The 12,749-nt window shown below is 38.2% G+C and overlaps 2 protein-coding genes across 2 annotated transcripts in view; one reads left to right on the forward strand and one right to left on the reverse strand.

Moving 5' to 3' along the window:
* LOC307055869 (uncharacterized protein) overlaps positions 1-7,003 on the reverse strand; it is a 41,536-nt gene extending 34,533 nt beyond the window's left edge. The window contains exon 1 of the mRNA XM_079708153.1: positions 6,904-7,003. Coding sequence (XP_079564279.1) covers positions 6,904-6,917 — 14 coding nt within the window. The 5' untranslated portion in view covers positions 6,918-7,003. The remainder of the gene's footprint in view (positions 1-6,903) is intronic.
* Positions 7,004-12,264: 5,261 nt separating this feature from the next.
* The window catches only part of CHORDC1 (cysteine and histidine rich domain containing 1), a gene marked incomplete at its 5' end in the record, with an annotated part of 41,566 nt that continues 41,081 nt past the window's right edge, over positions 12,265-12,749 (forward strand). The window contains one exon of the mRNA XM_079707576.1: positions 12,265-12,328. Within this exon, the coding sequence (XP_079563702.1) occupies positions 12,265-12,328 (64 nt within the window). The remainder of the gene's footprint in view (positions 12,329-12,749) is intronic.

Genomic DNA, 12,749 nt, shown 5'->3' on the forward strand with positions numbered 1-12,749 from the left:
TCCTTCTTTTCAATTTGTATTCCTTTTATTTCTTTTTCTTCTCTGATTACCATGGCTAGGATTTCCAAAACTATGTTGAATAATAGTGGTGAGAGTGGACATCCTTGTCTTGCTCCTGATTTTAGAGGAAATGCTGTCAGTTTTTCACCATTGAGAATGATGTTTGCTATGGGTTTGTCATATATGGCCTTTATTATGTTGAGATAGGTTCCTTCTATGCTCACTTTCTGGAGAGTTTTTATCATAGATCGGTATTGAATTTTGTCAAAAGCTTCTTCTGCATCTATTGAGATGATCATATGGTTTGTCTTCTTCAATTTGTTAATATGGTGTAACACATTGATTGATTTGTGTATATTGAAGAATTCTTGCATCCCTGGCATAAATCCCACTTGATCATGGTGTATGATTCTTTTAACATGATGTTTTATTCTGTTTGCTAGTATTTTGTTCAGAATTTTTGCATCTATATTTGCCAGTGATATTGGTCTGTAATTTTTTTTTGTAGTATCTTTCTCTGGTTTTGGTATCAGGGTGATGGTAGCCTCATAGAATGAGTTTGGGAGTGTTCCTTCCTCTGCAATTTTTTTGGAAGAGTTTGAGAAGGTTGGATGTTAGCTCTTCTCTAAATTTTTGATAGAATTCACCTGTGAAGCCATCTGGTCCTGGACTTTTGTTGGCTGGAAGATTTTTAATCACAGTTTCAATTTCATTACTTGTGATTGCTCTGTTCATATTGTGTATTTCCTCCTGATTCAGGTTTGGAAGGTTATAACTTTCCAAGAATTTGTCCAATTCTTCCAGGTTGTCCATTTTATTGGCATAGAGTTGCTTGTAGTAATCTCTTAGGATGCTTTGTATTTCTGTGGTGTCTGTTGTAACTTCTCCTTTTTCATCTCTAATTTTATTGATTTGAGTTCTCTCCCTCTTTTTCTTGATGACTCTGGCTAATGGTTTATCAAATTTGTTTATCTTCTCAAGGAACCAGTTTTAGATTTATTGATTTTTGCTATTGTTTTCGTTATTTCTATTTCATTTATTTGTGATCTGATCTTTATGATTTCTTTTGTTCTACTAACTTTGTGTTTTGTTTGTTCTTCTTTCTCCAGTTCCTTTAGTTTAAGGTTAGATTGTTTATTTGAGATTTTTATTTTTTCTTGAGGTAGGCTTTTACTGCTATAAACTTCCCTCTTAGAACTGCTTTTGCTGCATCCCATAGGTTTTGGTTATCATGTTTTCATTGTCATTTGTCTCTAGGTATTTTTGATTTCCTCTTTGATTTCTTCAGTGATCTCTTGGTTATTTAGTAACGTACTGTTTAGCCTCCATGTGTTTGTGTTTTTTACGTTTTTTTCCCTGTAATTGATTTCTAATCTCATAGTGTTGTGGTCAGAAAAGAGGTTTGATATGATTTCAATTTTCTTAAAGTTACTGAGGCTTGATTGGTGACCCAAGATGTGATCTATGCTGGAGAATGTTCCATGCACACTTGAGAAGAAAGTGTAATCTGCTGTTTTTGGATGGAATGTCCTATAAATATCAATTAAATCTATCTGGTCTACTGTGTCATTTAAAGCTTATGGTTCCTTATTTATTTTCATTTTGGATGATCTATCGGTTGAAGTGAGGTGTTAAAGTCCCCCACTATTATTATATTACTGTTGATTTCCTCTTTTATAGCTCTTAGCAATTGCCTTATGTATTGAGGTGCTCCTATGTTGGGTACATATATATTTATAATTGTTATATCTTCTTCTTGGATTGCTCCCTTGATCATTATGTAGTGTCCTTCCTTGTCTCTCGTAACATTCTGTATTTTAAAGTCTATTTTATCTGATATGAGTATAGCTACTCCACCTTTCTTTTGATTTCCATTTGCATGGAATATCTTTTTCCATCCCCTCACTTTCAGTCTCTATGTGTCCCTAGCTCTGAAGTGGGTCTCTTGTAGACAGCATATATATGGGTCCTGTTTTTGTATCCATTCAGCGAGCCTGTGTCTTTTGGTTGGAGCATTTAATCCATTCACGTTTAAGGTAATTATCGATATGTACGTTCCTATTACCATTTTCTTAATTGTTATGGGTTTCTCTTTGTAGGTCCTTTTCTTCTCTTGTGTTTCCCACTTAAGAGAAGTTCCTTTAGCATTTGTTGTACAGTTGGTTTGGTGGTGCTGAAATCTCTTAGCTTTTGCATGTCTGTAAAGCTTTTGATTTCTCCTTTGAATCTGAATGATATCCTTGCCGGGAAGAGTAATCTTGATTGTAGCTTCTTCCCTTTTATCACTTCCCTTTCATCATTAAATATATCATGTCACTCCCTTCTGTCTTGTAGAGTTTCTGCTGGGAAATCAGCTGTTAACCTTATGGGAGTTCCCTTGTATGTTGTCATTTTTCCCTTGTTGCTTTCAATAATTTTTCTTTGTCTTTAATTTTTGTCAGTTTGATTACTATGTGTCTTGACGTGTTTCTCCTTGGGTTTATCCTGCCTGGGATTCTCTGCACTTCCTGGACTTGAGTGGCTATTTCTTTTCCCATTTTAGGGAAGTTTTCAACTATAATCTCTTCAAATATTTTCTCAGGTCCTTTCTCTCTCTCTTCTCCTTCTGGAACCCTTATAATGCAAATGTTGTTGCATTTAATGTTGTCTCAGAGGTCTCTTAGGCTGTCTTCATTTCTTTTCATTCTTTTTTCTTTATCAGTTATGTGGCAGTGAATTCCACCATTCTGTATTCCAGGTCACTTATCTGTTCTTCTGCCTCCTTTATTCTGCCACTGATTACTTCTAGTTCAGTTTTCATTTCAGTTATTGTATTGTTCATCTCTGTTTGTTTGTTCTTTAATACTTCTAGGTGTTTGTTCTTTAATTCTTTTCGGTCTCTGTTAAACAGTTCTTGCAGCTTCTGAATCTTTGCCTCCATTCTTTTTTCAATGTTTCGTATCATCTTCACTGGCATTATTCTGAATTTTTTTTCTGGAATGTTGCCTATCTCCACTTCATTTAGTTGTTTTTCTGGGCTTTTATCTTGTTCCTTCATCTGATACATAGTCCTCTGCTTGTCTTTCTGTGAATGTGGTTTTGGTTCCACAGGCTGCAGGACTGTAGTTCTTCTTGCTTCTGCTGTCTGCCTTCTGGTGGATGAGGCTATCCAAGAGGCTTGTGCAAGTTTCCTGATGGGAGGGACTGGTGGTGGGTAGAGCTGGATGTTGCTCTGGTGGGCAGAGCTCAGTAAAACTTTAATCTGCTTGTCTGCTGATAGGTGGGGCTAGGTCCATTCCTGTTGGTTGTTTGGCCTGATGTGACCCAACACTGGAGCCTATTGGGCTCTTTGGTGGGGCTAATGGCAGACTCTGGGAGAGCTCACACCAAGGAGTCCTTCTCAGAACTTCTGTTGCCAGTGTCCTTGTCCTCACGGTGAGACACAGCCACCGCCTGCCTCTGCAGGAGATCCTCCAACACTAGCAGGTAGGTCTGGTTCAGTGTCCCATGGGGTCACTGCTCTTTCCCCTGGGTCCCGATGCACACATTACTTTGTGTGTGCCCTCCAAGAGTTGATTCTCTGTTTCCCCCACTCCTATTGAAGTCCTGCAATCAAATCCCGCTAGGCTTCAAAGTCTGATTCTCTGGGAATTCCTCCTCCCGTTGCCAGACCCCCAGGTTGGGAAGCCTGACGTGGGGCTCAGAACGTTCACTCCAGTGGGTGGACTTCTGTGGTACAAGTGTTCTCCATTTTGTGAGTCACCCACCCAGCAGTTATGGGATTTGACTTTATTGTGATTGAGCCCCTCCTACCATCTCATTTTGGCTTCTCCTTTGTCTTTGGATGTGGAGTATCTTTTTTGGTGAGTTCCAGTGTCTTCCTGTTGATGATTGTTCAGCAGTTAGTTGTGATTTTGGTGCTCTCGCAAGAGGGAGTGATCGCACATCCTTCTACTCCACCATCTTGAACCAATCTCCTCTATCTTTACATATTTGTAATTCCCAAACTGGAAAGTTCCATGCATTATCTTGTTTCTTTTCCTAGGGCCTATCATAGTGCTTTGTAAATAGAATATAGTTACTGAGTTGATTGAGTGAATAAACTAAAAGCATTATTCTTTATTTTGCATGGTTTAGGGAATTATTGAATTTTGTTTTTTAGTTAATGAGTGACATGTTCAGATTTGTAATTTAAGGTTAATCTGGAAGTATATGAAAAGTGAAATGGAGGTGGAGCATTTAAAAGAGAGGAGGTAAGTATAAGGTATCACAGAAACTCTAGCCACCAATGAGAGAACCTTCCTGATAAAGTGGTACGTTCAAGGAATAAGAAAAAATATGCCCCATGTTCCTTATACATTATAGCTTTTAAAGATGTACATCATTTGGTATGATGACAGAGGTTGTGTAATTATTTTAAAATAAATCTTTGCTGCCATCTTGTGGAACAAAATTTATACTTTATAACAATGTTTAAGCTTTGCAATACTTACTGAACTGTAATTATCCATAGTCTTTAAAAATAATAATAAAGGGCTTCCCTGGTGGTGCTGTGGTTGAGAGTCCACCTGCCGATGCAGGGGACATGGGTTCGTGCCCCAGTCCGGGAAGATCCCACATGCCGCAGAGAGGCTGGGCCCGTGAGCCATGGCCGCTGAGCCTGCGCGTCTGGAGCCTGTGCTCCGCAACGGGAGAGGCCACAACAGTGAGAGGCCCGCGTACCGCAAAAAAAATAAAAATAAAAATAAAAATAAAATAAATTTCAATTTGGTTTTTTAAAGTTACTTTGTCTTTTAAAAATTAATAAATTTCAACTTAACCCTTCACATTTAAAAGTATTCCTTCTTCTGTCTTCATGTAAACTGACTTTTCAATTTACATGGACTTTTTAATCTATATCTTTTCTGGAGTCTAATTTTGTTTTGTTAATTGTAATATAAATATCTCTAAATTAATTTCTATATTTAAATTTGTTCAATTTTGCTCCAAATTCTACAAGCTAAAGAAAAACATCAGCTACAAATTAATGATGAATTTACCACCTTTTCCTTTCTACTGAGTACATATGAGTTCATTCATTCAATTTATTTAATAAATATATACTGAGTGCCAGCCATAAAAAGGAACAAAATTGGGTCATTTGTAGAGACATGGATGAATCTAGAGACTGTCATACAGAGTGAAGTAAGTCGGAAAGAGAAAAACAAATATCATATATTAATGCATACATGTGGAACCTAGAAAAATGGTACAGATAAACTGGTTTGCAGGGCAGAAATTGAGACACAGATGTAGAGAACAAACGTATGGACACCAAGGGGGGAAAGCGGCGGCAGAAGTGGTGGTGGTGGTGTGATGAACTGGGAGATTGGGATTGACATGTATACACTGATGTGTATAAAATTGATGCCTAATAAGGACCTGCTGTATAAAAAATAAATAAAACAAAATTCAAAAAAAAGAAAAAAATATATATATATACTGAGTGCATATCTTGTGTCCGCCATTGTTCTAAGCATTCAGGATATGCTAGTGAATAAATAGACAAAAAGCTCTGCTTTCAAGGATTTTACATTTTAGTTAGATATATAAAGTGGATTTGTTTGTCTTGATGATACTTGAAAACATCTTTGTTATACACTATAACAAACTACATAAAAGTTTCTAATTTTGAAGCAAGGAAGATATAATAGAAACTATCTTTAAAATGGGACTTCTTCTTGGAAAAAAATATAGTCTAGGATACTCCAATATTAGGACCATGAATATAAAATTTTGGAACTTAGAAACTGTAAGTCTTCGTGATTATTTCTGTATATATAAGATGACATAAAAGCGGGCTACAAATAAATGACTTAGCAACAAATTTTACAATTTTGATTAGTTTATTAAAATCTGAGCAAAATAAGTCATTTAGCGCTCACATGCATCATCTAAAGTGTCAAAGTTTAATGAAAATTGAAATTGTTTAGAAAGGCTTGCATTTTAGACAATGTAATGTAAAAATGTAATTTGATGCCAGTAATTATTGCACAAGGAAATCATCCTTCCTAGTTGACAACATCTTCAAACTTACAGCCTGTAAAATTGTCTTTTCTTTTTCTATTAATAGAGCATGTAGTCCGTAAAATTCTGAGATATGGGGGCTTCCCTGGTGGCATAGTGGTTGAGAGTCCGCCTGCCAATTCAGGACACACGGGTTTGAGCCCTGGTCTGGGAAGGTCCCACATGCCACGGAGCAGCTGGCCCCGTGAGCGACAATTACTGAGCCTGTGTGTCTGGAGCCTGTGCTCCACAACAAGAGAGGCTGCGATAGTGAGAGGCCTGCGCACCGGATGAGGAGTGGCCCCCACTTGCCACAACTAGAGAAAGCCCTTGCACAGAAACGAAGACCCAACACAGCCATAAATAAATAAATAAAAATTTTAAAAAAAGAGCCGGTGACAGGTACGTGTGCCGAGATAGCGTGAATTGGAGAAAAAAAAAAAAAAAAAACCTCAATAGGTTACCAGAGTAATTCAAGGTAAACTACAAATAAAGGATAATTGAGACAGTGCCCAATTTTAAAAGAAAAAAAATTCTGAGATATGATGAATTTCATTTTTTGAAGGTTTAATTTTAAAAAAAAGATATTCAGTGAGAATGCACACATTTCAACATATTTCAATTTGTTTCAACATGGGTCCTCTCCAAAAGCAGAGCTGGAGACAAAAGCTTATTAACAGATAGTCTATTTTAGGAAGTCACCCCAAAGAGGAGGAGTGGGAAACTGCAAAGAGAAGGAGAGAAAGAAAATTGAATCCTAGGATATCTTATTGAGCAGTATGATTATTGCAGTAAATAGCTGGGCTCAATCCCTCTAAGAAGCCTCATAGGATACATTTCAGAATTGTCCACTTGAGACACAGACTCAGGTGCACTTACCCACTAGTCCCCATCCAACACTTGGTCAGGGCTGTACCATTACATGTTTATTCCTACCACTTTCAGGTTTGGTAAGCATCAGAAGGGCTGACTGGATTCTCTTGGACATTTTATAATACATACTGGCACCAGAGAAATCTGGGAATAGAGAACAAAAGGTATATGATTCATTTGAAATGAGACATTAGGTTACATCCACAATGAGTAGAGTAAAATGATGGGCCAAGAGAATGTGAGGTGGGGCATGAAACATGTACAATTCTCACCTCTCATTTCATGATGCTGTTAAAACTAATAAGGACATCCTCTTAGGTGGGAATTTAAAAAGTAAAAACAAATAAGTAAGAATTTATTATAAGAAAAAGTACTTTCCAATTTTGATATGAGAATTTAATAAATTATTTCCATCAGGATTGCAGCCTATATGGAAATTCAAATATGGGTAACACTATGAAAAGTTGTACTCTTCAAAAAGCTCACACATGCTAAAGAGTATAAACATAAACCTATGTGTTTTTTTGTTTTTTTTTTTTTTGTTTTTTTTGCCGTACGCGGGCCTCTCACCGCTGCGGCCCCTCCCGCTGCGGAGCACAGGCTCCAGACGTGCAGGCTCAGCGGCCATGGCTCACAGGCCCAGCCGCTCCACGGCATGTGGGATCCTCCCGGACCAGGGCACGAACCCGTGTCCCCTGAATCGGCAGGTGGACTCTCAACCCCTGAGCCCCCAGGGAAGCCCAAACCTATGTTTTTTAATTTACAAAATTATCATTTCTAGTTTCTCTGATTATGTATATTTTATTTCCTCCTTTGTTTTGTAGGGATAAATTTCAATGTATTCTTGTTTGTAATCTTTGTTTTTTAAAATTGCAATTTTCAAAGGACTTCAAAAGCTGATGGGTTTCTGGTAATCCAAATTTATAAACTGTTTCTGTTAAAGATGTTCAGCTTATTTTGAAAAAAAAAAACTAACCAAATTTTGGAAGACTCACTTACAAAATACGCAACACTATTGTAGGGCATTTATACTGGTTTACAAAGTAGTGAAATAAATTCAGGACATTTCTAAAAATGTGACTGACGCAGGGAAGCAAAAAGTAAAACAGGTACTGCTATGATTAGGTCTTTTTTTTTTTTCTTTTTGATTCAACATAGGCTTCACCACAAAAAAGAATTCAGTTGTTATTCCATGTAAAAAATATTTGCAAATTCTGACAATCAGATTTCTAATGTAATTCTTACACCATCATAGCATAAGTAAATAAAATTGTACAACCACCATAACTAAGCCCAAGTACATTTCTGTTTCATTAATTTCTTAATCTGATAAGAACAGTTTGTGCCATGATGCTGTACTCCAACAAAATTGGTATTCATAGTTACCATCTAATCTTTTGTATAAAATGTGTATAATATTTAAAAGCTATGTTACCACTGCAAATTTCAAATACTTAAATATCTAGTCCTCAGATTCTTGTGATATGTGATACAAAAATACATACATAACCACAACTTTAGGCTATTTAATAAAATAGCAGAATGATAAGACTACATAATTTATGAAATGGAGCTAAAGTATGCAAAGGCAAATTTATAGCCTTAAATTATTTCATCTGTGAACAAGGGGAAAAAAAGAAATTAAGGTTTTTAACCTTAAAAAAGAAAGAAGAACAAATAAAATTAAGGAAAACAGGTGAAATAATAAGTGAAACAGAGCAGATGATAATTTAATAGAATTGAATAGAAAGCCCAGAAATAAACCAGAGTAGGTATACATGTGTGTGCATACACAGTATTACGGGAGTAGTTGACTCAACAGTCCTACGTATAAAAGCACTGGGAAAAAAAAAAACACAAAGGAAAATATGCATAAATTTGCATAAAAAGTAAATATTGCTCTACTATCAAAAATGATAAGAAAGGTCAACTATGAAATAAATATCTCAAAAATGTCTATTTTAATATTTTAAAATTATAAAAATCTCTTCAAAACCAAAATAAAAATCTTTACTTCTCCAAAAGATAAATGAGCAAAGGATATGAGGAGTGAATTCACAAAACACAAAGAAAGCAAAATTATTAGAAGTTACAGTATTTAAGGCTGGAAGAATGCTGTGAACCTAGGACTTTCATCTATTGCTGTTGGGAGTGTAAATTTGTATAATCTATCTGGAAAGTAGCATAGGTGTATATTTCATCTTAAATATGTTCATATTATTTTACCTAGAAATTCCACTTTCAAGGATCTAAGCTGAGAAAAAAGGAGATACAAATATTTGTATATAAGGATGTTAATCATATTATTATTTACAAAAGAAAAATATCGGAAGCCACATCTATGTGCAACAACAAAGAATGCCTATGTCATCTAAGAATATATTGGTATTTGTGGCAATAGGATTGCATACCATTTGGTCATGCTATTTCTGTAGAACATTTCAAAGTAAAAATTGTTTTCATTTATTGAGCACCTACCATGCACAACGCAATGCACTAAAGAGCTTTACAAGTGATTTCCACACTTTAATTGATTTCCATGCTTTTAACACTAGCAACATTTACATGATCTCTAAAGAATTATTATGATATACATTTGACAGAAGAGAAAATTGAAGTCTAGACAGATTTCCTGAAATGATTAAAGTCTTTTAGGCACTATATTGCAGAGCTAAGATTTGAATCCCAGTCTGACTCCAAAGGTCCACTTCCCACTTTCAGCTATTGTACAGCACTGCTCTCATAGCATGGGAAAAATCTCAAGATACTATGTAATAGTTCGTGTGTGTTGGGGGGCAGGCAGGTGGGAGCTGGATTTAAAGGCTATATAAATTATGCATGTTACCACCAGAAAGTTTCTTGAACAGTTCCTGGTAGTCAGCACTGGAGTGTGGGAATGGACATGAAGCGTTAGGGGTGAAGTGGAATGCACTGTCTCTATACTTTCTTTTCTTACTAAGAATGATTTAATTGTGTAGTTTATTAAAATACCCAAAAGAGGAACATAAACTTCCATAGACACTATGACTTCAGTTCAGTTTTGTTTTGTTTTTAACAGTCATACCAACACTTGCCTGGGGGGAGGGGGGAACCACTGGAAATAATTTTATCAGTTATTTTAGTGATCTCAATACTTATTGCTGAGAAGTAGAATTATTGTTGATTTGTTTTTCATACATTTCTATATTTTCAAATTATCTACTATAAGCATTTATTATTTTCTGATTGTAAAATGTTATAGTTGAAAAAAACTGACAATAAACATTAAAGCTATTTAAATGAGTTAGCTTACTGATAAACAGTGCAATGTTATGATAATGCTAGGCTACTCAGAAAGTGGATTTGGCCACAACCAACGTTTTAAACCTCTTCATGGCTCCTCCTCACATCCATGGCTGGTGAAAAAGCAAATTAATACCACCTTTTTGGAAACAATTGACAGTATATACCTTTAAAGTCCTAAAATTATTTTAAAAGGCTTAAGCCCTTGCAAAACAAAGAATTCGCACACCATCCACTTCTACAAGGATCAAGTCATTAGCCACTGTAGTCAGAGGAAGAACAGGATGAGGCACTCTGTGCTTTGGCAAAATAGGTCATCTAGATAGTTAGATATCTCAGGAAGAATTTTAATGAAACCAAAATCTTGCATCTTCCCTTACATGGAAAAAAAAAAAAAGGCACTAAAATCATTAACTGAGATACTTGTTCCTCCTGGCTAGCAGTAACCTTTTATTGAGATGTGTGCTTGACTGCATGTATTCCCTATCCAAAATCACACACACACACACACACACACACACACACACACACACACATACACACACTGGTTCCTCCCACTACTTCTTCAGAGTAGCTCCTCAGAGCTGCTGCTCTGGGCGTAAGTCCTCTATAATACTCAGAATAAAATTCAACTCACAGCTCTTATGTTGTGGGGGTTTGTCTTGTTTTGTTTTTTCAGTTCATACACCTTACTGCTACTTCTCAAAAGTCTAAAATAAGAAAAACAACATACAATAAGTTTATCACTGAAGCTTATTGTATAATAAAGTTGGTGAGATTAAATGAAGAATGGTTATAGTGCATTTATTCATCAGAAATCTACCTTATCATTCATAATGTGATTATGAAACAAAACAGAAAAATACTCCTTAGGTAAAATAAAGGAGAATACAACATTGTATATATCTATGTTAGAATGACTACATAGAAATTTAATACTTCTAGGTACGGAGGAACGGAATATGGAAAATGAAAAGTCTTCTTTATTGGGGTGGGAGGACTGAACTCATTTCTCATGAACAGACTTGGGATCGTTAGAAATATTGTATAGCTTTTTACTTCTATTTGACAAATACTGATATTACCATTTTGTTCAGTATACCTCTTATCAAGAAGCATTTGCTTTTATTTCAAATACACCAAGTCTGGTAAACATCCAAGTTAGAACTAGGGTTGTTTGTGTGTGCCCATTAATGTATCACTACACTTTTTAAGATGCTCTTGATAGAATCTTACCAGATGATCCAGGATTGGAGAATTCAGCATCGTAAACTGATTAAATGGAAGCTAACACGAAACAATAACAATTACCCCAGCGTCTTAGAGCAATAGTGACCATTTTGGCGCTGTAATTGAGCAACATTTCTCCTGATATCTAATTTTCAAGTGCTTTGTATTGTCAATGTGATTTGACCTCAATTACTTCGTTATCAAAACTGCTCCCGATGCCTACACTTCTTCAATGCTTCGGAGATCAGGCCAGTGGAGACACAGAAGGAGATTAGTCCACCATCCTCCTCATCATTTATTAAGCAACCACGTTCCAGGAAGAGGATTCGGAAATACTGTACGACTCTACACTCACTCTCAGGCAGCTAAAGAGCAAACAAACATATCTACCAGGCTTTTAGGGGTAATTACAGTCTCGAAAGGAAGCAGGATGACGGGCTACGGGGGCCGAGAGGGCGGGGCGGTCCGTTCGCTGTGCGAGATACCCGCAGCCAATGAGTGAGGAGATCCGGAGAGAGCGCATCAGTGCCCCGGATGCCTACATTTCCAGCCTTTAAGGTTTCTCTCCGGCAAATATCCTGGCTGCATCTCCGACCCCGGGCCCCTACCCTTCGTAGTCCCACCTAGAAGAGCCCCCGCCTGCGGCCGGCCGCCCGCGCTTCCTCCGCCTCTTCCCATCGCCTGTGCGCCTGCGCGACCGGAAAATTCGCGAAGGTTCCTGAAGCGGAACTGGCCGTTTCCGGAAGCCGGCAGCCGCCCCAGTCCGCAGACGGGTGGTTGCGACAGGGGAGTTGTAAAGGCAGTGTCTGGCGGTTCCGGGCGTTTGGCCCTGACGCGGAGCGGTGGGAAGAGAAAATGGCCCTGCTGTGCTACAACCGAGGCTGCGGCCAGCGCTTCGATCCCGAGACCAATTCCGATGGTAAGAGAAGCGCGCCGCCGGCCCTCCCTCCCTTCCACCTCCTCCTGGGGACGCCCTGGGGCCGGAGGGCATCCCGAGTCTCCGCGCAAGCCGGCACCGCGCTGCCCCCCACCCCGGCTGCCCCTCCTGCCTGTCCGCCCAAGGGCGCGGGACCGCTCTGGGGGCGCCCAGGCAACGATGTCTGAACCCCTCCCTCTGCAGCTTCCGGACCCACGGACCCACTGCCCCTCGGGCGCACGTGTTTGCCCAAGTCGTCCGCTCACTCTCTAATTGGCCTGGAATTTAGAGCATCTTTATCCTCGCCCCCCACCCCCACCCCACAGCGTCTCTTAAAGGAATCAAAAGTTAACCAGGTGCTCTGGGCTCGCTTTGCGGTTGAGTTGCTGTGTCCGTGTGTCAGAGACAGACCGACATTGCCTGG

This window comes from Hyperoodon ampullatus, assembly GCF_949752795.1.
Source record: "Hyperoodon ampullatus genome assembly, chromosome: 7".
NCBI lineage: Eukaryota > Metazoa > Chordata > Mammalia > Artiodactyla > Ziphiidae > Hyperoodon > Hyperoodon ampullatus.